The sequence below is a fragment of the Ruditapes philippinarum genome, unplaced genomic scaffold (assembly GCF_026571515.1).
Source record: "Ruditapes philippinarum isolate M1 unplaced genomic scaffold, ASM2657151v2 ctg2314_1_1_1_1, whole genome shotgun sequence".
NCBI classification, from domain to species: Eukaryota; Metazoa; Mollusca; class Bivalvia; order Venerida; family Veneridae; genus Ruditapes; species Ruditapes philippinarum.
The window spans coordinates 139,945-167,468 of NW_026858538.1; the positions used below are offsets into that span (position 1 = coordinate 139,945).

Consider the following 27,524-nt stretch of genomic DNA (forward strand, 5'->3'; position numbering starts at 1 on the left):
TTTTACAGGAATAAGCTAAAAGGCTTACTAGAAAGAACTACCAGTATATCAATTGTTTCAATCTGAAGCACATAGGAGTGGACTATAAGAGCTGATGTTTGTCATTTGAGCCGCGCCATGACAAAACCAACATAATATATTTGCTACCAGCATGGATCCAGACCAGCCTGCGCATCCCCACATTCTGATCAGGATCCATGCTGTTCGCTTACCAATCCTATTACAAGTAGAGAAACTGATAGTGAACAGCATGGATCCTGATCAGCCTGCGCAGATGCGCAGGCTGGTCTGGATCCATGCTGGTCGCAAACGCACTTTGTTGGTTTTGTCGTGATGCGGCTCATTTGTCATTTAATTCCTCTTGTAATATATACTATAATGTCCAAAGCTTATTTAATATGTAGCAATTGTTTGATATTAATCATTACCAGGTAATCATCCCTTGGGTAAAAACATGCCCTGCACTCAGGGGGAAAATATATTTACATCTCTGAAACTATGTAGTATAAAGAACTAGTGTTGGACCCCTTCTTCCCTCACCGACTTGTCAGTTACCTTCAACCCCCACCCACTTGAGTGGAGGCAAGGTTATGTGATAAAGAGATTAAGAAACAGCCAAATCAGGTGTATATATTCATTCAAGAATTAAGCTAATGGACCTTTCCTGGTGAATAAACATTTGTGGAAGTGCCTGTATTCAAGTTCCTCTGCAGTTGTTAATACACAAAAAGCGCATTAACCCTCTAGTGAGAATTTATAATAGATAATTTATCTTTTTAGATATATGTATGACTTTTCTTTATAAACCTGACGTTATTTTGCTTCATCATAATCTTTTAATATTTTGATAATTTACAATCATAATTATTATGCCCCCATTTCGAAGAAAAGGGGGTATATTGCTTTGCACTTGTCGGTCCGTCGGTCCGTCGGTCCGTCGGTCCGTAGACCAAATGGTTTCCGAGTGATAACTAAAGAACCCTTAGGCCTAGGAACTTCAAACTTGGTATGGTGATTGGTCATGACAAGTAGATGACCCCTATTGATTTTGGGGTCAAGGGGTCAAAGGTCAAGGTCACATTGACCTTGTAAGCAAAAACGGTTTCCGATCAATAACTAAAGAACCTTAAGGCCTAGGAACTTCAAACTTGGTATGGTGATTGGTCATGATCAGTAGATGACCCCTATTGATTTTGGGGTCAAGGGGTCAAAGGTCAAGGTCACATTGACCTTGTAAGCAAAAACGGTTTCCGATCAATAAGTAAAGAACCTTAAGGCCTAGGAACTTCAAACTTGGTATGGTGATTGGTCATGATCAGTAGATGACCCCTATTGATTTTGGGGTCAAGGGGTCAAAGGTCAAGGTCACATTGACCTCTTGGGTAAAAACGGTTTCCGATCAATAACAAAAGAACCCTTAGGCCTAGGAACTTCAAACTTGGTATGGTGATTGGTTATGACCAGCAGATGACCCCTATTGATTTTGGGGTTAAGGGGTCAAAGGTCAAGGTCACATTGACCTTGTAGGTAAAAACGGTTTCCGATCAATAACGAAAGAACCCTTAGGCCTAGGGACTTAAAACTTGGTATGGTGATTGGTCATGATCAGTAGATGACCCCTATTGATTTTGGGGTCAAGGGGTCAAAGGTCAAGGTCACATTGACCTCTTAGGTAAAAACAGTTTCCGATCAATAACTAAAGAACCCTTAGGCCTAGGAACTTCAAACTTGGTATGGTGATTGGTCATGACCAGCAGATGACCCCTATTGATTTTGGGGTTAAGGGGTCAAAGGTCAAGGTCACATTGACCTCTTAGGTAAAAATGCTTTCCGATCAATAACTTAAGAACCCTTAGGCCTAGGAACTTCAAACTTGGTATGGTGTTTGGTCATGACCAGCAGATGACCTATTGATTTTGGGGTCAAGGGGTCAAAGGTCAAGGTAACATTGACCTTGTAGGTAAAAACTGTTTCCGATCAATTAACTAAAAACGCTTAGGCCTAGGAACTTCAAACTTTGTATGATGATTGGTGGTGACCAGCAGATGACCCCTATTGAGTTTTGGGTCAAGGGGTCAAAGGTCAAGGTCACATTGACCTTGTAAGTAAAATGGTTTCTGATCAATAACTTAAGAACGCTTAGGCCTAGGAACTTCAAACTTGGTATGGTGATTTTTCATGACCAGCAGATTACCCCTATTGATTTTGGGATCAAGGGGTCAAAGGTCAAGGTCACATTGACCTTGTAAGTAAAAACGGTTTCTGATCAATAACTAAAGAACGCTTCGGCCTAGGAACTTCAAACTTGGCATGGTGATTGGTCATGACCAGCAGATGACCCCTATTGATTTTGGGGTCAAAGGTCAAGGTCACATTGACCTTGTATGTTAAAACGGTTTCGGATCAATAATAAAAGAACCCTTAGGCCTAGGAACTTCAAACTTGGCATGGTGATTAGTCATGACCAGCAAATGACCCCTATTGATTTTGGGGTCAAGGTGTCAAAGGTCAAGGTCACATTGACCTTGTAGGTAAAAACGGTTTCTGATCAATTAACTAAAAACGCTTAGGCCTAGGAACTTCAAACTTTGTATGATGATTGGTCTTGACCAGCAGATAACCCCTATTGAGTTTTGGGTCAAGGGGTCAAAGGTCAAGGTCATGACCAGTGGATACTTGATAACCCTTATTAATTGTTTGATCACTGGGTCAGAAGTCATGCATAATAACCTTATCACATTAATAATTGGCTGCTGATAGGGGGCATACATGTTTTACAAACATATCTTGTTTAGACTAATTTCAAAGTGTTTAAAATGCTGTGTTTCATGTATCAAAGAAAAAGTGAATTAAGCTAGACATGAATTATATGATTGTGTCATATATCGTATATATTAAATATTTGCATATAATTGCTCACATTCATCATATAACATAAGTCCAGTGTCCCTTTTACAACAACATCAGAGTAGACATTTTTAGTGAACAATTTATGAATGAAGATTTTATGAGCATGAACGATGATATGAAAATGAAATATCTTGTTGTAAGTTTTCCACGAAAAGTAGCTAAATACCTTGTTAATGCTTATTGTAAAAGAAAGAAATCCTTATTTAATCGTTGAAATATTTATCCTGTAATATTGATGATGTGTACAGTATAATAATTTCATGTGAACTATTTATAATGTATATATGTTTCAGGTGACTTATTGGTCCATTGGGCCGGGTGTTATGTTAAATTATTTAATTTCGTTATTTGTAAACTGTCATACACATGTCACTATAATAAAACATTTACTTACTTACTTACTTACTTATAACATGTATGTCAGGAGAAAGACATGAGGTATGAAATAGCTATGATATTTATCTTAAATGTTACTTTAAATTCACACTTATGTCAACCCAGACTGATACTACATGCTGTCAAATTCAAATTTTATTGATCTGTCATTGCCTCTTACCAGCTGTTTATGATAGCAAAAACTGATGGTAGTTCTCATTGTTGTGCCTATCTGGTCATATTTAAGTTCTATTGATAGCTTAATCTTTAGAAGCATGGGAACATTTTCTGTGGAACTTTCACATCTGTAATGTGGCTAAACTCTTTATATCTTATTTTCATTTTTGAGTTATGTCCTCGATATTATATTTAAAATCATTTTTGTGCTATTCTCGGTCTGATTCAGTTTTAAAAAAAGGGAGAAAAAGAGGATTCTGCACACAAGTTAATTTCCCGTCCGTACATTTTCCATGAATTTCCATGAAAACTTCCGCAATTTTCATGGAAATTGCCAACTCTGGATAATTTGGACTAATTTTCCGGAGTTGTTCAAAGAAAACTGAAAAAAAAAATCGCGAATTTCCAGAGCTTTTTTCATGAAACTTTTCCAGAGTTTTCCATGAAAATGTTCCAGAGTTTCAAAGCAACTCTGGAAATTGTTCTGCTAAAATGACATTCTACTCCGGAAAAATGTTCCAGAGTTACTCTGGAAAATGTTCCGGAGTTACTCTGGAAAATGTTCCGGAGTTACTCTGGAAAATGTTCCGGAATTACTCTGGAAAATGTTCCGGAGCCGCTGTGGAAAAAGTTCCGCAGTTAAAAATAGGATATGGGGTAAGATGCCATTAGCCTTGAAATAATTTTGGAAATTCTATGGAATTCACTCTGGAACATTTTGGGATTACTGAAATGATGGTTGCATAATAAAATCAAATGACCTTTTAATTTGCATTTAATATGTTTTTATTAGCAAATCCAAAAAAGCACTCTAGTCATCAAGAATTCAAACACATATAGTAATTTGCACATTTCACAATTATTTCTAAGTCAGAGTGTTTTATTCAAACAAATGTAATTTAACATCCATCTAGTACACATGTATATATCCTTCACTTCACATGATGCAACATCTTCTTGACTTGTGGTGTGACCTCTCTGATGGATACTGAAAAATATGAATTAATTGTATATAAATACATGTACTTGTGTTATATGCACAATGTCAATATAATTAGTATTGTTTAAACAGGATTGATAAAAAACACAAAAGGGTGAAAAAAGTTAAGATGGAAAACTTTCAATTCAATGATTTTTGCAGAATATCAGCACAGAGTTATAAAGTAAATACCATGCTTTGATGAGAATAATTTTTTTTTGGTCAAAATCAACATTATGATAAACTTGTGTCAATTATTTCCCTGCTTTTCCTATAGCTATGTAATGAAAACTTTATGTAATGGCAGTTTAAATTACACAATGATCTTCACAAGTACTTAATTACCAATGAAAGTTTGAGATGTGTTCAGTGGAGTCAGAATAGAGATGTGTTCAGTGGAGTCAGTATAACAATAATATATGCATAAAACATGAAGAACAACATTTTGTTCAGAGTTTGGAAAATAGCATGCATTTATATGAAAACATGTTACTTAGACTTTTTTCAACAAAACAAACTAAATTATTACCAGGATAGTTCTGTAAGCATTCTGTATTCACCAGTACATTTATCACTTTTCCCTCATCTGACATCCTTTGAGAGGAAACATCTCATGTGACTCCAAGACTTGAAAGTTTGCAACCTAATATGTTGAAAAAATAAACATATGTACATGAGTAACAAGAAATTACAATTAAGGCATATGAATTTCATTAAAAGTGAATTTGGAAATTCATTGCTTGATATGGAATCTGTTTCAATCACAAATATTTTGAATGGAAAATTATAATCTCTGATTTAAAATTTCCCGCCATTATTTAATCAAAGTGCTGCAGCACTGAATGCGACGGACACGCAACCGGAGAGACATTAAGGCTTCTTTTAAACAAAAACAAAACACAAAATATATAACAGAGAAAATTTGTTCCATACAAGTTCGAGATTTGTAGAGCAATATATTTTGTGTCCCAAACTGATATAATTCAGATTTTCTACTTTCAAGCACTACAGAAAGTAGAAACAGAATGAAATTCAGAATGAAATTCATGCCTAAAAACTCTGGTCAAACTTGTAAATCAGTGTCCTTATCGATTTATTCTAAAAAATGATATGTAAATAGAAAAAAAACTGTCAACGAAATATTTCTTAAATAAATCCAGGCAAATAAACTTCAAACATAATACATTATAAATTTGAGAATGCTATTTAGAATTGCTTCGTGTTATATCATAGTGGGCATATAGACAATAAAATATAAGTCATTTGTATTTTTATTTCTCTTGGATAATATGTCTCATTAAAAAAATTTGGTTAAAATCATCAGCAATTAATAGTGTATTTTTTAGAATTTTTTATTTACAAGGTAAAGATGTAGAGGCCAGAGCACATCGTTTTTATTTTAATTTAAATGTCACTTAAGCACTACAGTGTTTAGTTGTCCTTTTCAATTTCACACTAAATTCCATTTTCAACTTGTTTGCTTCTTACAATTGTATAGAATTTCTAAAAGTATTGCATGTAATCCGCTGGTTTATTAATTACATGTATAATGTGTACTCCCTTATCGCCTGTCCAAAAATCAGAACAGGTAAAGCAGAATCTATTTTTAGAATAGCGAAGGTTAATTCATATCATGACCTAGAAAAATATGTAAACAAACCACAAGAATCGGAAGTAGAACTGATATTATAACTTCCTTACCATGAAAGACTACATGGCGGTAAAGTGTTGAATAACTCTCTTCTTACATGCATTTTCAAAAATAGATATTTATACTAACTATTGTACTGAATCTAATATATTAATAACTGCTGAATATTCAGCTAAACCCGCGGTATGAGTCACGAAAATAGTTCTTCTTTTATTAATGCGCGAGTTATCCTAGAGTCACGAAAAACTTTTGATTTGTTTATAATAATGTTTTGTATAATGTAGAAATATTTATTTCCTACTAATAATGTCTTGGAACTCAGAGGTTACACCTTTATTGTAGTATAATTTGCTGTCCTACTTTTCCGACAGCGGTAAATCGTTTCAGCAGTAATTTGCATAATGCGCAATAATACTACGGGACTATAAAGTTTTTATCAATAATATACGTTCATATTTTAACTTTGATAACTTAATTTGAAATTGAAAAGGCTAAATATGGAAGACATTAAGATATCCAGACAAAGTATGGGAGTTTTGAAGGATCAAATTCATGTACTATTTCTTGGGCTGTTAATCGGTTTAGGACACATTGCGCGAGTGTAGCCAACAAAATCCCATGTGTAGATGACTTAGCTCTGAACGCGCCTGAGGGCGCGTCCGTCGCAAAAATGAAAAAGATTTTCTTAACTATTAATATTGAAAAGTTACATGTATGTAGAAATACAATCACCAAAACAGTGTATACTTGCAAAGAAAATTTGAAAAAACTAAAATAATAAGTGTTAAAAAATAAAAATACATTTGTACTTACTGTTAGAAATGTTTATATATACAATGATATACATGTAGTTCCCTCCATTTTAACTGAATCATGAAATACACATGTTTAAAAGTTCATATTTCCAGAAAACTTTTGTAAATTTGTCCAGTTTAAACTCATTTGATCTAATATCCAATGCTCAAACATAATTTTTCAAGTTATAACTTTTAAGCAGTTAGGCACTAATAAACATTATCTTTCAATGCTTTCTGTTCAAATGACCCGCCTGGAAGGAGTGTTCTGACCTGTGATTTGTTCTGCAAGGGTATTAAGTTACTTGGGAACTACAGTGTAATATAGTATGTTGTAAACCTGCTTTACCTCTTTCTATTCTCTTATATCAGATAGGTGAGTTTAACTTTGGTGTTTATGAAAACAGTGGGTTCCACTTGAGGGGTCATAAATATTTACATTGTGGCTGATGCTGATTTGAATGTTCCAGAAATTAATCACTATACATAAGTTACTTCTACACAGGATGAATATATAGATAAAATATATACTTCAATAGAGATACATAATAAATTTATCATCAATTAATAAAGAAACATAAGTGCATAACAATTACATTTGTTCTTAAATTTAACTTGTTTCTCTTTAATTGTGTATTTATTTTTTCTAACTGAGGGTAATATATAATAATGAACCACTCAGATCTGAGGCTTGATATGAGATACCTTGAAAATAATGAGAGTTAAATGAAAAAATACCTTGATGCATTTTCAATGCCAAAGAATGGCAATGGAGTTGCATGTGTTTTTTTTTTTAGCTTTTTTTTTGCAATAAAAAAAGAAACAGTTGAGCTCTTGATGGGCTTATTAAGGTTTCATTTTGTTTAACAATAAATGTTTATTTTGCTAACTGCTACTTTTAATTACAATGAGTACACATGTATGACCAATCTCATTGCTAAGTAATTAAATTCATTTGTTCTTGCTGTTTCGTTCAACAATTTACAATTGTGTCAATGCCATATTTTAAATTGTCTTTATTTTCATTATGTCTTAAAACCAAAACTGTCTTATATTAAAAAAAATATTTATGCCTACTTAGGAAAAAAATATTAAAGTTAAATGTATTAAGTGAAGTATATGTAAATGCAAAAATAAAATGAAAATTTCCTAAGTCCAAAACATTCTCAAAAATGACTAAGTGTTTTCCAGAGTAAAACTCCTTGAAAATTGTCTAAGTGTTAACTTTCCAGAGTTTCCAGAACTGTTTCATGGTTATTTCTTTGATGAAAAAGTCATGTTCCAGAGTTCTCCATGAAAATTGTTCCAGAGTACTCTGTAAATACTGTGGAAAAAAGCTTGTTTCCATGAAAATTCATGGAAATTCATGGAAAATCAGTTATTTTCCAGAGTTTTTCCAGAAAGACTGTGGAAAATCTACAGACGGGAAATTTGGTCCTGACTATCATAAGACTTACATTTCTATTCCCATTCTGTGAGAGTGGAATCCATTTAAAGTTCATTTGTCAGACTCATCATCACCTAGTAAAGCAATAAAACTAAAGTAACTTTTTGTTTCATGGATAACTTCTCCTCTACATGTTGACCTATCAATATAAGAACTATTGAACTATACTGATAAGTAAATTTTGATTTGTTACCATTCAGTTACTCTTTTTCCTGACACAGTTTTCATTTTTTTTGAAAGAATGTTTCTATAAAGTAAGTATATAATATATGTTGGCCTAAAGTGCTTTTCCATGTGATTATATGTCATCTATTTGTCTTGCATTGTACTTAAAGAAATATACATGGTAAATTTCAGAGCTTTTATAGTTGTTTTCTACTAAATTTTAGAATTTAAGTATGTTAAAAAATAATTTGCATGTAGTCAAAGTCACACACACTTAACCTATGTTTAGATTGATTTTGGCATGGAGAACATGCATGTTAGTACATGCTTTGGCTACACTAAAATGCAATGGCACTTTAAAGTAGGTAAAATATTTAGTGGCTTTAAATTAAGTTTAAACACAGGGTTTAATTTTCAAATATTCTTTTTTTTTTACAGCACATTTTTAATTGGTACATCTCTTGCATAATATTATGTAACATGTACTGAGCTTACAAATATTCCATATGATACATTAATAATTTTCCTCAAGGTTTCCTTACTAAATGATTTAAAGACCAATAATTTTGAAATGATTGGAATGCAAATGCATCAACTTTAATTCAATAAATATTAAACTTACTCTTAAAAAATCTCGCCTTTGCCAATCCTAAAGCCTTAATCTCGATGCCTATTTATTTTACCATTTATTTATCCTCTTTTGCCTCTACTTCATGTATATAAATAATATATACATAATATAAATATCCTGCAACCTGGTTAAATTTCTACTATAAAAGTCCTCTCCGGTTGAGTGTAACCCCCTAGAGAACATGGATAACAGATTATATATAGCAGGTATAACATTAAAACATTAAATTGAAGATCCAAGACTATAGATGTTAACAATCTTGATATATCCACCAACAAAAGTAAAACCTCACCATGATTTCATCTTGCTTTATATGGTTTTGCACAACTGAACACCCTTGTAATGATTTTTATCAATTTTCATTATGATTATACAGAAATATTATACCTCATTTACATACACCCTTCTATATTTAAATATGGCATCATCCAGTCCATAAATCGCATACAGACCGGTACCCAGTCCAAAATTTGTATATTGACTGGATGACGTCATATTAAATATAGACAGGTGTATGCAAATGACTGGTGTACTATTTTATTTTGTTGTTAAATGATTCTTTTTACTCAATTTATTGTTATGTTTCACATAAATTTATTACATGTTGATCAAAAGTCATGATTGGTCTTTAATTTAATTAAAAATTTTATTTATACACTTTGTGAAATTTTTAAAGTACGGGTATTTTTCCTTAAATATTCCTTGAATATTTAATTTGATCAGCAAGTATGGAGTATTAAAAGAAGAGCATGATTTTTTGCTGCATTGTTTGAAAATAATTTTAAAAATCTGACTAAGGTTTGGGATATTTCACACACTGAGCAAATAGAATTATTATTTGAAAGCAAATTATAGTAAAAATGACTATTTTTTAACAACAAAAGGGATGTTTTTGCAACAAAAGGGATGAAATGATTTAGATTTGGTATAAAATAACAAATAAAACATGGCCTTTCGGCAAATTGAAAGTTAATGGACTGGTTGGTCAGACCTCGGAAGGTATATGTCCCTCAGCTGCGATTCGCGCCATATACCTTCCTCAGTCTGACCAACAAGTCCTTAAACTTGCATATTACCCTAAAGGCCATGTTTTATTTGTTAAAGGAGCACCTTCTAACAATGTTATATAGATCATATAGTCTGCATTACAAATAATGTCTGTAGAAATATACTTATATTATACATTAAAATCCCCTTAGAGGAATGCTCACATTATTATTTATAACAGAATAATAGCAAACTAACTTTGATAGATAACCTAGTTTAAATTGTAACCACGCAGGGCTGGCTTGTGACTGAACTAAAGCACAGAGGGGAAAGGTCACCATATAAGTTACCTTTACAGTTTCTGTGTGACTTAAAGCTATATTAACCCTTAACATGCTGAATTATATAATGATTTGCCCTGCTTAGATATTAGAACAGTTCATTTAAAGTTGAAGAGGATATCAGTATCAAAATACAGAAATTGTTTTACCAACAGTGTAGAGCTTGGTCAGACTGCATGGATGTGCCAGCTTGTGTGCCTCTATGGCTAATGATTTACAATTCTAGCAGATGAAGGGTTAAATTATGTAAATATGCAGTTAAATATTAATTAAAGCAGCAACTAAGCCTCCAAATAATGCTAATTGTTTATCACAATGTCCTTGAACTACATTGTATTGTCAAGTGGATAAATTATGTGCAGCATATGCTTCAAATCACCATTGTAAATATGGTATTAGCTCGACTATTCGAAGAATATGAGAGCTATTGTAGTCGCCCTTGCGTCGGCGTCAGCGTCTGCGTCGGCGTCTGCGTTGGTTAAAGTTTTTTGTAAAGTCAAATATCTCAATTATTACTTGAGATATTCAATTGAAACTTACAATACTTATTTATAGTAACAAGGTACATCAGATTGACAAGTTGGATAACTCTACCTACAATATTAACAGAATTATGCCCCTTTTTAACTTAGAAATTTTGGTTAAAGTTTTTTGTAAAGTCAAATATCTCAATTATTGCTTGAGATATTTAATTGAAACTTACAATACTTATTTATAGTAACAACGTACATCAGATTGACAAGTTGGATAACTCTGCCTACAATATTGACAGAATTATGCCCCTTTTTAACTTAGAAATTTTGGTTAAAGTTTTTTGTAAAGTCAAATATCTCAATTATTGCTTGAGATATTCAATTGAAACTTACAATACTTATTTATAGTAACAAGGTACATCAGATTGACAAGTTGGATAACTCTGCCTACAATATTGACAAAATTATGCCCCTTTTGGAATTTAGAATTTTGGTTAAAGTTTTTTTGTAAAGTCAAATATCTCAATTATTGCTTGAGATATTCAATTGAAATTTAAAAACTTTTTTATAGTAACAATGTACATCAGTTTGCAAAATTACATAACTCTGCCTTCAATATTTGCGGAATTATTTGCCCCTTTGAAACTTAGAAATTTGGTTAAAGGTTAAAGGTTTTCAAAGATATTTACTTGAAACTTTACACTGCACTTAGGGTCATAATTGGAAGGTCATAATTGTATGTCACTGACCAAGTTCCATAACTCTATCTTGCATTAAGGCTGATTCATATCCCCTTTTCTACTTAATCTCTTGGATAATGTTTACATGCAAGTTTTACATATCTCAATAACTATTAAAGATATTTATTTAAAACTTCACATATGATTTAGGGTCATAATTGTAGGTCACTGACAAAGATCCATAATTCTATCTTGCATTTAGGCGGATTTTTCTCCCCTTTTTTCAACTTAGAAATTCATGGTAAAGTTTTGCTTGTAAGCTGTTATATCAACAACTACTGAAGGGTTTGTGCCTTTTTTGGGACAGTTTTATGCATTCCTGATAATAAAGCAGTGATTTACTTGATAAAACATCTTAATAACAAGCCTTTGTACCTTTTCTGTCAAATTTATGTATTCATAGGTAATTAATATTATTATACTCAATAAAACACCCTTGTGACATTTCCTTCCGAATAGTCAAGCCAATACTGTATAATTAGACTCTATAAGGCATATAACATGAATTTATAAAAAAAAATTATGAACTTAAAAAATTTAACATTATCAAGGCTCTTTTACTATCAAGCACTTAGAATAGTCGAGTGTGCTGTCCTACCGACAGTTCTTGTTATATATCGTAATTATGCTCTTTTATTCAACAAAATTAATTGTTTACCTTATCACTTATTATATACTCCATAAGATGTGGAAGGGGCTAGTAATTACACATTAGAATCACTTTGTCACATAAGTATGTTCATCTGTCTCCATTTTGTTCGCTTTATAACTCTATGCCTTTTCAGACTTGGCTCAAATGTTCACCTTAACAAGTTGATACTAAGAAGCAATGTGGCTGATGTACTGTCATAAGGTCAAGGCCACTGTCAATGGTCAAATGTCAGGCATTTTTGTGTCTATTCCATAACTCCTATTCCATTAAATGATGGATTTTCTACAAACTGTGCATACATATTTACCTCAACAGGATGATGTCCAAAACCGAAGCTGCAGATGTTTCGGGTCAAGGTCACAGTCACACATAAATGTCAAACATCAGGCAAGATTGTGACTGATCTATAAATCCTATACCTTTGAAGGATTTTCTTAATACTTGGCTCAAATTTTCATTAGAGGTCTGAAATTTAATGTCAGCCTTGAACAAGTTAAGGTTAAGAACCCATGCCAACACTGCACCAGCTCAAGGTCAAGGTCATACTTGAAGGTCAAATGTCAGACAATATTTGTCCACACTATAACATCTTATTACATCTTAATTGACTTCTTCAAACTTTGCATTAAAAAATAATGATAAATGGGCCTAAGTCATAGAGATGTTGGAGGTATATTTAGTCACTAATCTGTGATATAATGGTCTGTCTATACATACATGTATAGATAATATTTGTTTGTTTTGCAATTGAGATTAAAATATATTTCAGACAGTGAACACCAGATGTAATATTTTCACAAGCCGCTTAAGCAAAATGATATATAATTCACATACAAAACAAACATTTATTTAATTAAGTTGATTTCAGTATTTTTTTACAATTATATTTGCTGCTTATTGCATGACATGCCTCTCATTCAAGGCATTTCCAAATCATGAAGTACCGTTGATCTCTGTATTTCTTAAGATATTTCTAAATACTAAAGGGACTCCACAGAGGTTTTTTGACATGAAGGGACTGGGAATATTTTTTCGAGATTAACTAAGTGTTTGCAAAATTTCTGACAATTTGCTTACTTTCTTTTTCCAAAATTCTAATTGTGAAAATTTACCCAAATTTGAAGAGAATTGCACGCTTTTTCAATCTAATTGGGTTAATAAACACACAAAAAATACAATTTTCACTTTATTTTTGAGTGTATTTCTTAATTATCTTTTTCTTATCTTTCTGTTTTAAGTGCTTCAGCTGATCTAGGTAAGAAATTCAAATTTTATGGTTTTAGGCTTCTGGACCTCAGTGGAGTCCCTTTAATGATATATTCTTTTTCACCCACTTTCTAATATTATATGTATTAAGTCTGGCTAAGTGAGAAAATTACATTTAATAATTTCACTGCGTATTATCAAGATATAAGTTCACAGTTTACTGAAAAGCATACAAAAGTTTTTAAACACCTTTTTTTACCCTATCCAGTTACAGCTTTGTGGAAACTATCAAATAGTCAAGTGTACTGTCTTACAAAAACTCATTCTAATCTACTTTATATTATAATGACAGTTTTTTTGAGGTGTTTAGCTTCAAAGTATATAAAATGTTGGAAAAGAATATAGTAATGATGCAATTTAAGTCCTTTGAGTAGATAAGGAATAGATTTAGTATTATAGTCTTAACAATGAATGTTCAAAGAAGAAAAGTAATACTTATAGGTTTATATAGATGTTTGCTTATACAGATTTTGCATATGAGCCGCGCCACGACAAAACCAACATAGTGCGTTTGCGACCAGCATGGATCCAGACCAGCCTGCGCATCCGCGCAGTCTGATCAGGATCCATGCTGTTCGCTTATGATCAGTTTCTCTACTTGTAATAGAGTTGGTATAAGCGAACAGCATGGATCTAGATCAGACTACGTGGATGCGCAGGCTGGTCTGGATCCATGCTGGTCGCAAACGCACTATGTTGGTGTTGTCATGACGTGGCTCAATTATAACATTTTATGTGAATATAACGTATAAAAAAGATTATAGAGCAGTATCGTATTTAGGAATTTGTACTTGCTACTTAATATGTAGATCTTACAATCTGACTCTTTTAGTGTAAAAAGAAGCAACATATAATTTGTAAAATACATATATGCTATACTTGAGTGTTTATCCTATATTGTTTTTATTTTTAAATAATTTCTTTCATTAAAATTTGTATAATAATTGTGCAAATATATTGATCTGCCTATTTATTTTCATGTAACTTATCTAGCTGATTCAAAAGATTCTGAAATTAGTGTTTGTTGCTAAAATTGATATTTCTGTGAAAAATATTCATGGTAATTAACTATATTTTGTAATCTTAATTTGGTATATTCTTGACTGTGAATTATGTTTTTTTCATCAATTCAATCTTAAATAATGACAATCAGTTATGTGATTTTCTGAAACAGACAATCTGAAGAAAATATGTGATTTCTAATCACTAGTACGTCAGTTTGTTTTATCTTTAAAACTTCCTATATCAAACTTGATCATATGACTTTAATGATACAATTAGTTAATTGTGAGTATAATAACTCATGGTTTATTTTTTACCACTATATCTTTTATTGCAGGAAAGACAGGAAAGAGAAGATCCTGAATTCTTGTTCCCACATGGTGAACATGGTGACGATGATGATAGTAAGTTGAAAAATATGCTTTATCCTCAATCTGTTAGAACTTAAAGTTATTGACATTTGCCACCAGTTTTGAGCCATGCAGGCTTGCATTTCAGAGCAGTCTGATCAGGCTCTTTGCTGTTTTTAGAATCTTAAGTTTAAGCTTTTCTGTGAGGAAGAATTCAAGCTATGAGTGGTGTGCCATTTATTTATTTTGTCATATAGTAAAAACTAGAAAGTAGTCAGCTATTCAATCACTTTAACGGTACCAACAGTAAACTTTGAATGTGAATACAACTTGATAAATTGTAGCTCCCACTTTCATTTTTAGGTCAAAAGGTCAAGGTCACTTGGACTTGTAGTAATAAAAAACACACCTGGCCATACAATTAAAGTGTATTGATTTTAAAACATTAAACTTGCATTAAATGAGTTCTACCTGTCACATCCATCTTAAGGTGAAGGCTACTGGGATATGTTATGAGAAAATATAAAACTGGCTATTAAATCCAATTGCAATAACCTAGAAACTTTAAATTTTGATGCACCTTAATGAGTTTCACCTGCCGAACACATTTTTATGCTCCCACTTGTCCGTCCGTCCGTATGTCTGTCCGTACAAACCAGAGCTACATTATGGGGTTTGGTCTATTGTTCTCATAACAATAGATGTCTTTGATGTCATTCATTCCGTTTCTCTTGTTGGGTTATTTTCTGCATTGTGGGGTTAAAAAGAACAAAAGAAATAAAAGAAAACCCCATAATGTAGCTCTGGTAAGAATGTTCGTCCGTCCGTACGTCCCGAAATCTTGTGAACGCAACTCCTCTTAAACCGGATGGCAGATTTTGCTTAAACTTCCAGGAATGAACAACCTTAATGTGTAGATGGTAGTTAAGGAAGGAATTTTTGCTGCGACCAAATTTAACAGAATTATGGCCCTTTGTTGATTTTTTCACTATATACCATATAGAAATTTTGTGAACACAACTCCTCTTAAACTGGATGGCAGATTTTGCTTAAACTTCCAGGGATGAACAACCTTAATGTGTAGATAGAAGTAAAGGAAGGAATTTTTGCTGCGACCAAATTTAACAGAATTATGGCCCTTTGTTGATTTTTTCACTATATACCATATATATGTTGTCATGGGGGCATCCGTGTCCTTTGGACACAGTTCTAGTTAAATCAAAAGTTCAAAGGTCAAGTCACTAGGACCTTTGAAAAACAAAACATGAAACTGGCCTTTATATTTAAGTGCAGAGTGTTTGAAATTTCAAACTTTGTATGTTGTTGACTTTGATGAATGCTACCATCCATTTTAGGTCAAAAGGTGACACATGGTCAATGTGACCTTTCCTTTAATTAGAAAATGTGCAGTTTACTATCCAGCACTGAAAAAAGTGGAGAGCACTGCTTCTCTGACATCTTTTGCTTAATGTTGTGTATAACTGTGTTACTCATAAGATGAATCACTAATAAGGCATGCCAATGGCCAAAGAAACTATAAAAGGACATTTATACAAAAAAGTTTTTAAAACTAAGAATAACATTTTTTTGACTAAATGGGCCTATAAGAGTATATATGTTGGAATTCTGAAATAAATAAGCTGACAGTAGAGATCCAGGCCTGACTGCACAGATTATGTGCAAGTTTGCATAGCCATGTAGGCTAACACTGGCTATAAAACAATGGTGGTATCTGACTTCAGGCTAAACACTGTTCATTCAGACTAACACTGGCGAGGGTTTACACTTTGTCAAAAATTTGGGAGTACCTTGGACTCACACTTGTAGAAAATAGGGACCCCATCATAAAAATATGGATTTCCAAAATTAGCTAACAGCTTAACCTGTCTCCACTTACTTTAACGCAATCTATTCTTTAAAACATATTTCTTGCTGATTTGGTTGACATCAAAATATCAAAGCATTCAAACGTCATTTTTTAAACACTGTAAGAATAGATATTTATTTTGTTAGAGTTAAACTTCCTTGTTTCTATGTTGCAGGACTGCATATGAGTTGGCTGTGCTATCACCAGCATTATTCTCTATTGTCATGTCTTTACTGAAGAACAAATAGAGCTTGGACTGTTTGGACATTATTTACCAGGTTTTCAACGAAAACGGGGTTATTGTAATGCCAAGTTGGCGGGCGGGCAGGCAGTCAATAACTTGAGTTTGCTTTGACCTATTGACACCAAACTTGGTGTGTAGGTAGCTTATATAAAGAGGCAGCTTGGGATTGCTACCTAGGTGTCTGTGATCAAGGTCAAGGTCACTGTTACTTAAAATAGAAATTCAGTTTCCACTTGCTTTGGCCTATTGACACCAAACTTGGTGTGTAGGTAGCTAAATATATCAAGAGGCAGCTTGGGATTGCTACCCAGGTGTCTGTGATCAAGGTCAAGGTCACTGTTACTAAAAATAGAAATTCAGTTTCCTCTCAAAAACTTGAGTTTGCTTTGGCCTATTGACACCAAACTTGATGTACGGATAGCTTATATCAAGAGGCAGCTTGGGATTGCTATCCAGGTGTCTTTGATCAAGGTCAAGGTCACTGTTACTAAAAGAGAAATCCAGTTTCTGCTCAATAATTTGAGTTTGCTTTGGCCTATCAACACCAAACTTGGTATGTAGGTAGCTTATATCAAGAGGCAGCTTAGGATTGCTACCCAGATGTCTGTGATTAAGGTCAAGGTCACTGTTACTAAAAATAGAAATTCAGTTTTCGCTCAATAACTTGAGTTTGCTTTGGCCTATTGACACCTAATTTGGTGTGTAGGTAGCTTATATCAAGAGGCAGCAAGGGATTAATACCCAGGTGTCTGTGATCAAGGTCAAGGTCACTGTTACTAAAAATAGAAATTCAGTTTCAGCCCAATACCTTGAGTTTGCTTTGACCTATTGACACCAAACTTGGTGTAGGGATAGCTTATATCAGGAAGCAGCTTAGGATTGCTACCCAGGCGTCTGTCATCAAGGTCAAGGTCACTGTTACTAAAAGAGAAATTCAGTTTCTGCTCAATAATTTGAGTTTGCTTTGGCCTATTGACACCAAACTTGATAAATGGGTAGCTTATATCAAGAGGCAGCTTTGGATTGCTACCCAGGTGTCTGTGATCAAGGTTAATGTATTCAGTTTTCATGTAATAAGAAGAGTTTGCTTTGACCTTTTGACACCAAACTTGCTTTGTGGCAGCTTTGGATTGCCACTTAGATATGTGGGAGCAAGGTCAAGGTCATTTGCTTACAATAGAATTTTCACATCAAAACTTGGTCGTTGAAAACCTGGTTTTTTGTCACATTGGGGCGCTTCTTGTTGTTACTTTTTCTAAGAGATTTGATCATGTTGAACATACTCGCCATGATATTGATGTATGCTACCAAAAACAAACAAATGATTGGCCATAGCTGGATATGTCTCTACATACCTGAAGTAAAACAAGTCCAAAAAAGTAACTCCAAAATATTGACTGTTAAATTGCTACACATTTACCTCCCTTGTCAGATCAGTTTTAACTGTATTGCCTTATTGCTGACAATACATTATGGCTAAGCTTGTCAGCTATTTGAAATTATTTTGCATCCAATATCTAGGTACTGAACTGTAAATAATGTTATTTTTTCACTTCAGGTAACATTTACAGTGAGTTGCTGCAAGCACAATCTTGCGAATCTGAGCATACTGGCATACAAGAGAGTGGAACTTACACTGGTTTAACAATGTTTGCAGTGACAGAAAATTCCAGAACCCTGCAAGATTCCCCTAATTTGGATTCTGCCGATGTAAATGAACTGATTGGGACTGGTCAAACTTTTGATGCAATAGGTTAGCTAAAGAATACAAGCAATCTATCTTTTGCTCTGTTATATATGCATACATGTGAAATCTTCCACTTTAAGCAGGAGACTCCCACTTCCTGCAGCCATATTTTCAAAGATTTTTCTTAAAATAAGGGGTATTTTCACAAATTAAAGAAATCTCCCTCTTTTTAATATCAGAACTCCCTTCTTTGTTTATTGCAAATTCTAAAATTTCCCTCTTTTTAAGGAAAAATCTCCCACTTGTTCATCAAAAAAGTTCACATGTATGAATATGAAATGTAGAAAATTCTTTGTAGACTTTTTTCAAGTAATGAACTTGCAGAATGTAAGGGAGTTGTTGTAAAAATTCTTGAGACTGTAAGTTTCAGACCATCATCAAAATTAAGTCATTTAAATTCTACAGGTGGTAAATGAAACATTTCGTCAGTACATTTTATATTTACATATCACAATGAACCATTCCAGATGATGAATATGACCAAATAATTATCACTTACATGCACTCAAGTAAGGGAGCATGTATATACCTAGCTCATTGCGATGTTACACTTTCTTTACTGTCAAAATTTTACAAATAAATGATTCTAACAAGCTCAATGTTATATCCTGTTGGATTAAATGCATACTGTGACTACACAATAAATGCACTGAATGAGGAAAGGAATGTATTCACCTTATATGACAACCAGTCTGAGATGATATATATATATGAACTTGGAACAGTGCACTATATGAGCCGCGTCACGACAAAACCAACATAGTGGGTTTGCGACCAGCATGGATTCAGACCAGCCTGCGCATCTGCGCAGTCTGATTAGGATCCATGCTGTTCGCTATCAGTTTCTCTACTTGTAATAGTGTTTGTAAGCGAACAGCATGGATCCTGATCAGACTGCGCGGATGCGCAGGCTGGTCTGGATCCATGCTGGTCGCAAACCCATTATGTTGGTTTTGTTGTGACACGGCTCATATATACTTTGACAACTCACTAAAAATTGGGATCTATGTTCTAAGTAATGCTATATTCCCAAATATGGTATTTATATACTTTATATACCTATTATGCCTAAAAGTTTATCCTCATAAGTTCTCATGAAGCTTTAAAATGTTGTAAAGCATGCTTTCTGGATGTAATCTTTTTTAGCTTCTTATCTTATAAATTATATATTGAACATAAATACATGTTGAAATCATTTTATTTTCAGACTACCGTGGTTCACAGGAAGTGATAATGGTTCTTTCTGAGGGTTATTCTCAGAGAGAAGTGGACATTGCAGTGGAAAGCTTATTGAATGGTTTGTTTTTCTGTTGTATTTTATATGAGAAAACTTTAATTTTCATATCAACATTAATGTGAAAAGCTATCAGTTAGATCAATTGTTCAACTCAGGTGCCAGCTTGTGCCTAAAATAATACAGGAAGGTGCACCTGATGTCTTCCTCCACCAGTAAAGCTGGAAAATTACTGTAAGACCTTTAAAGTTTTCAGTGTGACTTAAATCCTATAAAAACCAGCAATGTTTTAAACAAACACAAAATTATATCTTTATTTTCATTGCATATATGAATTGGTCTGTTGTTCCATGCATAATTATGGTCAAGTTTTTAACATCATGTGAAATAAGCAATTGATAGGTTTTTCATCTTTGCAGGTTTGTACAATGCAGTCAGTAATTTAATGCTCACATTTAATTTTAAATTTCAGAGGACAGTATAATTACAGTGAATGCCCTAAGGTATAAGTTACAATATTTGGGGTTTACCCCAAAGATATGACTGTAAGACAAAAGGTAATAAAAGGAAAATAAACAATTTACATGTAGTAAAAATGATTCATGTATAATATTGATTAATGTATACATAGTGATTTCATTTGTTGTATATTATAATAATATAGCATGTAAAAGGTATTGGTGTACACTATAATACATACATTTCACTCAACATTAGGTCATGGATGTATAGAAGTAAATTTTAAATTATTGAGTTTTAACTTATTTGTGATAGCATGATTTCATTCTTGCATAGTCCATGATGGACTATTTATAATTGGCAACTTTTTACACAATATCTTCCAAACCATATTGTAGATTTTGACCAAACTTCATAGAATGAATGATCCTTAGGTGGACCTAAAAAAAATTATATAACAAGTTCCAGAATGTATTAGTATTAGTATTGTACTAGTAAGTAAATTTATATAGGTGATTCCATTCTGATGTACAAGTAGGTCACAGGAGCAAAAAATGAATTGGCTTAGAAATCTTTTCCTCAGAAACATTATTGCTCAGAACGTAGATACTTAGCATATGTCATCACCTTAAAGTGGCCTTCAGCTTTACTAAAGGTCTATGTTATTTTTAGAAAAATCATTGTCAAATCAAAAGAATTTAGGTGAAAAATGAAATTTGCCATCAATAGAATACATAAACAGTATGGAAACCACTAGATACTTCTAATTTACCAGTCCGCTCTCTATATGTAAATTAGTAAGGCCGACGATTTGTTTCTTGATCTTATATTTTTAGAAATGAAAGTCACTCACAAGTTATAAAAAGCTCTAGGAATGCTTTGTTGAAGAAGACTTAACAGTGATAGGATGTACTTTTCAAGATAAAATTACTGAAATTATTAGTTTGAAACTATGCAGAATTTGGTTTTTCCAACTAAAAATAAAGTCTGAAGGCAGCTTTAAGGTCCCATTGAAAAGTAATATGATACACTTTAGCAAATTTAACCATGACTTCAACTAATTATGAGTACATCACACAACCAATTTGTGGCATGTGCAAAAAACAGTGAAATGTTACATCATATTTTTTGTGTCGCCTTGCAAAGGTGACATATAGGGTTTACTTTTGTAGGCGGCGTCGTTGTCGGCGTTGGCATCCCCTAAAGCTTGTCCGGAGCATAACTCAGTCACTTTAAGTTGGATTGACTTCAAACTTGGTATGCATGCTTCTTTCAATAACATGAAGTGTAGTGCACAAAGACCGGTACTCTGCACTTCTTAATTTTTGAGTTATTGCCCTTTGTAAATTTTCATACTTTAATTTTGTCCGGGCCATTTCTCTTCAACTATAAGAGCTATGGACTTCAAACTTCATACAGTGATAGATCTCATTAAGAAGAAGTGCAGTGCACAAGAATCGGTACTCTGCACTTCCTAATTTTTGAGTTATTTCCCTTTGTTAATTTTCATACTTTATTTTTGTCCGGGCCATTTCTACTAATGTATAAAAGCTAAGGACTTGAAACTTCATAGGATGATAGATCTCATTAAGAAGAAGTGCAGTGCACAAGAACAAGTACTCTGCATTTCTTATTTTTTTAGTTATTACCCTTTGTTAATTTTCAAGCTTTATTTTTGTCCGGACCATTTCTCCGAAAGTATAAAAGCTATGGACTTGAAACTTCATAGGATGATAGATCTCGTTAAGAAGAAGTGCAGTGCCCAGGAACCGATAATCTGCATTTCTTATTTTTTGAGTTATTGCCCTTTGTTAATTTTCATACTTTATTTTTGTCCAGGTCATTTCTCCTCAAGTATGAAAGCTATACACATGAAACTTCATAGGATGATAGATCTCATTAAAAATAATTGCAGTGTACAAGGACTGGTACTCTGCATTTCTTATTTTTGAGTTTTCACCCTTTTTGTATATTTTCATACTTTATTTTTGTCCAGGCCATTTCTCATAAATTATAAAAGATATGGACTTGAAACTTCATAGAATGATAGATCTTATTGATAAGAAGTGCAGTGCATAGAAACTGCTGCTCTGCACTTATTATTTTTTGAGTTATTGCCCTTTGTTAGTTTTCGTATTTCATTTTTGTCCTGGCCATTTCTCCTAAACTATATTGTTCACAAGGCGACACATCCGACTCGCGGAGTTCTAGTTATCATCTAAAAGTGAAAACGGAGCTGACTTGTGAGTAACATTAAAAAACACAAAGTTTTACTGAAATGCATAAGAAAACATAACAGTTTTATTCATGCAAGTTTATTTTGCATTAAAAGGAAGTACCTCTGTGTCCACACATGAGAGGGGCCTTCTAGAAACAGGAGTTTTAATGACAGAAATATTAAATTTTTGAAAAATGAAAATCCTACTACATTTATCAACAACTGTATGACAGACATTAATACATGTCAAATATAGGCTGGAAATAAAACTAGGCCTGCTTAATAAATAATGGCCTAAGACTTTAGCCCTACATTGCAGTATATTTACCTCGTAATAAACAGTGGACCAAAATTTGTAAAGGGAACAAATTTCAAAAACTACAATTTTCAGAGTTTAAATATTTGTCATGTAGCATCATCTTGTGGTTCTCTACAAAAGTTATATAAATCATGGTTTTAGGGTCATGGTTTTAGGTTTTTTGCCTGTCCCGGGTGTTGATCACTAAAATGTTGTAACTTCTTCTTTATTTCATAGAAGTTACTGCAATTTTGCAGTCAATCCTCGATTTGTGCTATTTCTTCCATTTCAATTTGTTTATTTTTGTGCCTTTCAATTGATTACTATAGAAATAAAGAACCAGTAAAATGTTTTATAGTGTACACCAATACCTTAATTATAATATGATTGTGAATAATGTGTTTATGTGTATAACCCTTTGAGGATTGTCCCAGTATATATATGTTTAGGAAAAAAAGACGTTGTTAGGAAATTTTGATGTATTAAATGCATGAATCTCTGACATGCTTGCTTGCAACCTTTTGTAATCAATTAATATTAAATATGAAATCCCTTTGAGGGTGATTGTACATGATAATGTTAACCTAAGAAAGGTAATGTGTACTGTAATGTTACCATGTGAACCAGTAGTATGTACAACATTCAATATGCCCATGAGTACAATATTATTTTGTCAAGAACTTTTTTGATGTGGTTTACTGTTGATTTTTTAACTATTTTTGTATACAGGTTCATTTGTAAGTTTTTCTATCTGCTGTAAAGTTTTGTTCTTTTAATATAACCATTTATAAAAGTATAAAATAATGATATAAAGTTTAAGTTCAATTCTGAGCAATTTTATAATTAAGATTCAAATTAGTTGAGAAAGGTGTTTATTTATGATAATTTGTGGAAGTTTATTCTGATAAGACATTTAACATGATGCCCATCCTACAATTTATAGTATATGAACAGGGGAAAGTAAAAAAAAATGAATTAGCATTTTGCCATAATTACTTTCAGTTTTATGATTTACTTAGCATGAACAACATATGGTGCACGTGACCAAAGGAAAGTTCTGTCAATAACCATCAAATTTATCCTATAACATTCAATTTATAAAAAGAGAGGGGCAGTCTTTTTATATATTTCGGCAGATTTATATTTTATCCTTAACATTTTCCATTGTCAAATGCTGGGCAATCACCATTATAACAGTCAATCTTTTGGAAATATGTAGGCAACTCAGCATGACAACTGAAATGAGCATAATGTCACTTTAAAGTCATAATATCTAATGAAATAAAAAATGTCCAAGCAATATTTCTAAATTAAATTGGATGTATATAATGTAATATAATATATACTGTTATGTTTAATAGTAGTTTAAAAGTGCTTGCTTTTTTAAGCACTTTACACAATCTTTTATTGCCTGTTTATGTATAAATTTAGTGCTTAATATTATTATTTTGATGTATGTTACTATCAATAATAATTATGATTAAAAGTGATTAGTGTTTGTCACTACAATGTATAATGTTTGATATTTCATGAATTATAAAATGAGCCGCGCAATGACAAAACCAACATAATAGGTTTGCGACCAGCATGGATCCAGACCAGCCTGCGCCTCCCCACAGTCTGATCAGGATCCATGCTGTTCAATATCAGTTTCTCTACTCTTGTTATACGGTTTGTAAGCGAACAGCATGGATCCTGATCAGACTGCGTGGATGCACAGGCTAGGCTGGATCCATGCTGGTCGCAAACGTATTATATTGGATTTGTCATGACGCGGCACAAATTGTTTTTATTGAGTAAATGTATGTAAGTGTTTAGTTATTTTAGCTGTAAGGATTGACTTAATAAGAGTTATTAACAAGAGTTCTTACACATTTAAAACTTAAATTTGAATTAAGGTTTACATTTTAGCTCACCTGAGCACAAAATGCTCTTAGGTGAGCTTTTGTGATGGCATTTAGTCTGCTGTCCTTCATTTGTCATTCATTTAAAAACAGCATTTCCTCAACAACATTGTATATTTTCACCAAATTATAGAGGAATAATCCTTCGGTGAACAAATGGACCTCTACAAAGGTTAAAACAAAATCATGCCATTTGGGTAAAAAATGTAATTTTGTTACATTGACTAATATATTTTTAAGTTTATATAGACTTGTATAATAAATAGATCTTTGAGAATTTAGTCTCCGACATTGCAATGGCCAGAGTTTTCATTTTTGTGACATCACTTTTATATAGACTACAAAAGTTACATAAAGCATACCCACATGATTTAAATTGGCTCCTGGTGGCTAAAAATGACATTATCAACTTCAAGTGAATTTAGCCTTGCAGTTATGGTCACTTAGGTTTATGCAGGCTTATATAGGAAAATGCAGTGTTTTTTTTTTTACTGAAACTACATGGCCTTGAATAAAAATATTTATTATGTTGCATTGTGTTTGCAAAAGTTATATAAATTATGTCCCTTGGTGTCAAAAATAACCCATTCCAGTGTGACACAATGCTTTATTTCTGCAACTTGCTAGTGAATCTCAGGTGAGCAATCTAGGCCAATTATTGCCCTCTTGTTTTTGCATGTATAAATGACTGAAATTATTATTAGTAGGCATGAAAAATTGATAATCACAGCTAATATTAACATTCTGATATAAATTCATAACTTCATTATGTACTGGGACAACCCTTGAATTTAGTGTAAATAGTTTTAGTTAAGTTTCTCACCAACATATTATATGTACATGTATGTTACAGTTTGTTTTCTTGTTAGGAGAATCTGCAAAACCTATTTTGTTATTTTTCTTTTTCATATACGATGTTATCTTTGTTTCTTTTTTATCCCCCGCCGAAAAGGCGGCGGAGGATATAGAAATAGTCTCCGTCTGTCCAACCTTCCGTCCGTCCATCCTTCCGTCCGACATTTTTGTCCGTAGCATATCTCTAAAAGTATTTGAGTTATCAACTTGAAACTTCATAGGTGGATAGACCTCATTGAGGAGGAGTGCAGTGCACAAGAATGATAACTCTACCCTGCATAATTTTTTAGTTATTGCCCTTTGTTATTTTTCAAAATTGATTTTGTCCAGAGCATAACTCCAAAAGCCTATGAGATATCAACATGAAACTTCGTAGGTGCATATATCTCACTCAGGAGGTGTGCAGTGCACAATAATGATAACTCTACGTTTTATAATTTTTGAGTTATTGCCCTTTGTTATTTTTCATACTTAATTTTTCACCTGAGTGGAGCAAAACTTAAAAAGTTTTTGAGATATCAACATGAATTGTCATAGTTGGATAGATCTTATTGAGGAGGAATGTTGTGCACAAGAATGATAACTCTTCCCTATACAATTTTTGAGTTATTGCCCTTTGTTCTTTTTCATGCTATTTTGTCCAGAGCTTATCTCAAAAAGTATTTGAGGTATCAACTTGAAACTTCATAGGTGGTTGGATCTCATTGAGGAGGAGTGCAGTGCCAGGGGGTCATAGATTTTCCCTATATGCATATAGTAAAAACTTAAAAAATCTTCTTTTAAAGAACCCAAAGAGCTAGAGCTAAGATATTTGACATGAAATATCTTCTAGTGAGTGTCTACCAAGTTTGTTCAAATAAAAGCCCTGGGGTCAAAATTGGCCCCGCCCCGGGGGGTCATTGATTTTCCCTATATGCATATAGTAAAAACTTAAAAAATCTTCTTTTAAAGAACCGTAAGAGCTAGAGCTTAGATATTTGGCATGAAACATCTTCTAGTGAATGTCTACCAAGTTTGTTCAAATAAAAGCCCTGGGGTCAAAATTGGCCCTGTCCCAGGGGGTCATAGATATTCCCTATATGCATATAGTAAAAACTTAAAAAATCTTCTTTTAAAGAACCCAAAGAGCTAGAGCTAAGATATTTTGCATGAAACATCTTCTAATGAGTGTCTACCAAGATTGTTCAAATAAAAGCCCTGGGGTCAAAATTGGCCCCGCCCCAGGGGGTCATTGATTTTCCCTATATGCATATAGTAAAAACTTAAAAAATCTTCTTTTAAAGAACTCAAAGAGCTAGAGCTAAGATATTTAGCATGAAACATGTTCTAATGGGTGTCTACCAAGTATGTTCAAATAAAAGCCCTGGGGTCAAAACTGGCCCGCCCCGGGGGTCATTGATTTTCCTTATATGTGTATAGCAAAAACTTTAAAATTTTCTTTGAAAAAACCCAAATAGCTTGAGTTTAGATATTATACATGAAACATCTTTAAGTAAATATCTACAAAGTTTGTTCAAATAAAAGCCCGGGGGTCAAAACTGGCCCTGCCCCAGGGGTGTCATTGTTTTTATCTATGTGTATAGTAAAAACTTAAAAAATCTTCTTTTAAAAAACACAATGAGCTAGAACTTAGATGTTTAGCATGAAACATCTTCTTATGGGTGTCTACCAAGTCTGTTCAAATAAAAGCCCTTGGGTAAAAATTGGCCGGGGGGGTGGGGGGGGATGGGCTATATACAGGTGAGCGACCTCAGGGCC

General features: G+C 33.1%; 1 protein-coding gene and 1 long non-coding RNA gene across 2 annotated transcripts in view; one reads left to right on the forward strand and one right to left on the reverse strand.

Annotated features, from left to right (window-relative positions):
* LOC132753530 (uncharacterized) overlaps positions 1 to 22,893 on the forward strand; it is a 105,337-nt gene extending 82,444 nt beyond the window's left edge. The window contains exons 10-13 of the mRNA XM_060744008.1: positions 14,928 to 14,994; positions 18,610 to 18,804; positions 20,006 to 20,095; positions 20,505 to 22,893. Of these exons, the coding sequence (XP_060599991.1) occupies positions 14,928 to 14,994; positions 18,610 to 18,804; positions 20,006 to 20,095; positions 20,505 to 20,575 (423 nt within the window). The 3' untranslated portion in view covers positions 20,576 to 22,893. The remainder of the gene's footprint in view (positions 1 to 14,927; positions 14,995 to 18,609; positions 18,805 to 20,005; positions 20,096 to 20,504) is intronic.
* On the reverse strand, positions 3,332 to 7,641 carry LOC132753528 (uncharacterized). The gene is made up of 3 exons (XR_009628974.1): positions 6,906 to 7,641; positions 4,971 to 5,084; positions 3,332 to 4,450 (listed from the first exon to the last, which is right to left on the reverse strand). It is a non-coding gene; the product is annotated as an uncharacterized LOC132753528 (long non-coding RNA).
* Positions 22,894 to 27,524: the final 4,631 nt, after the last annotated feature.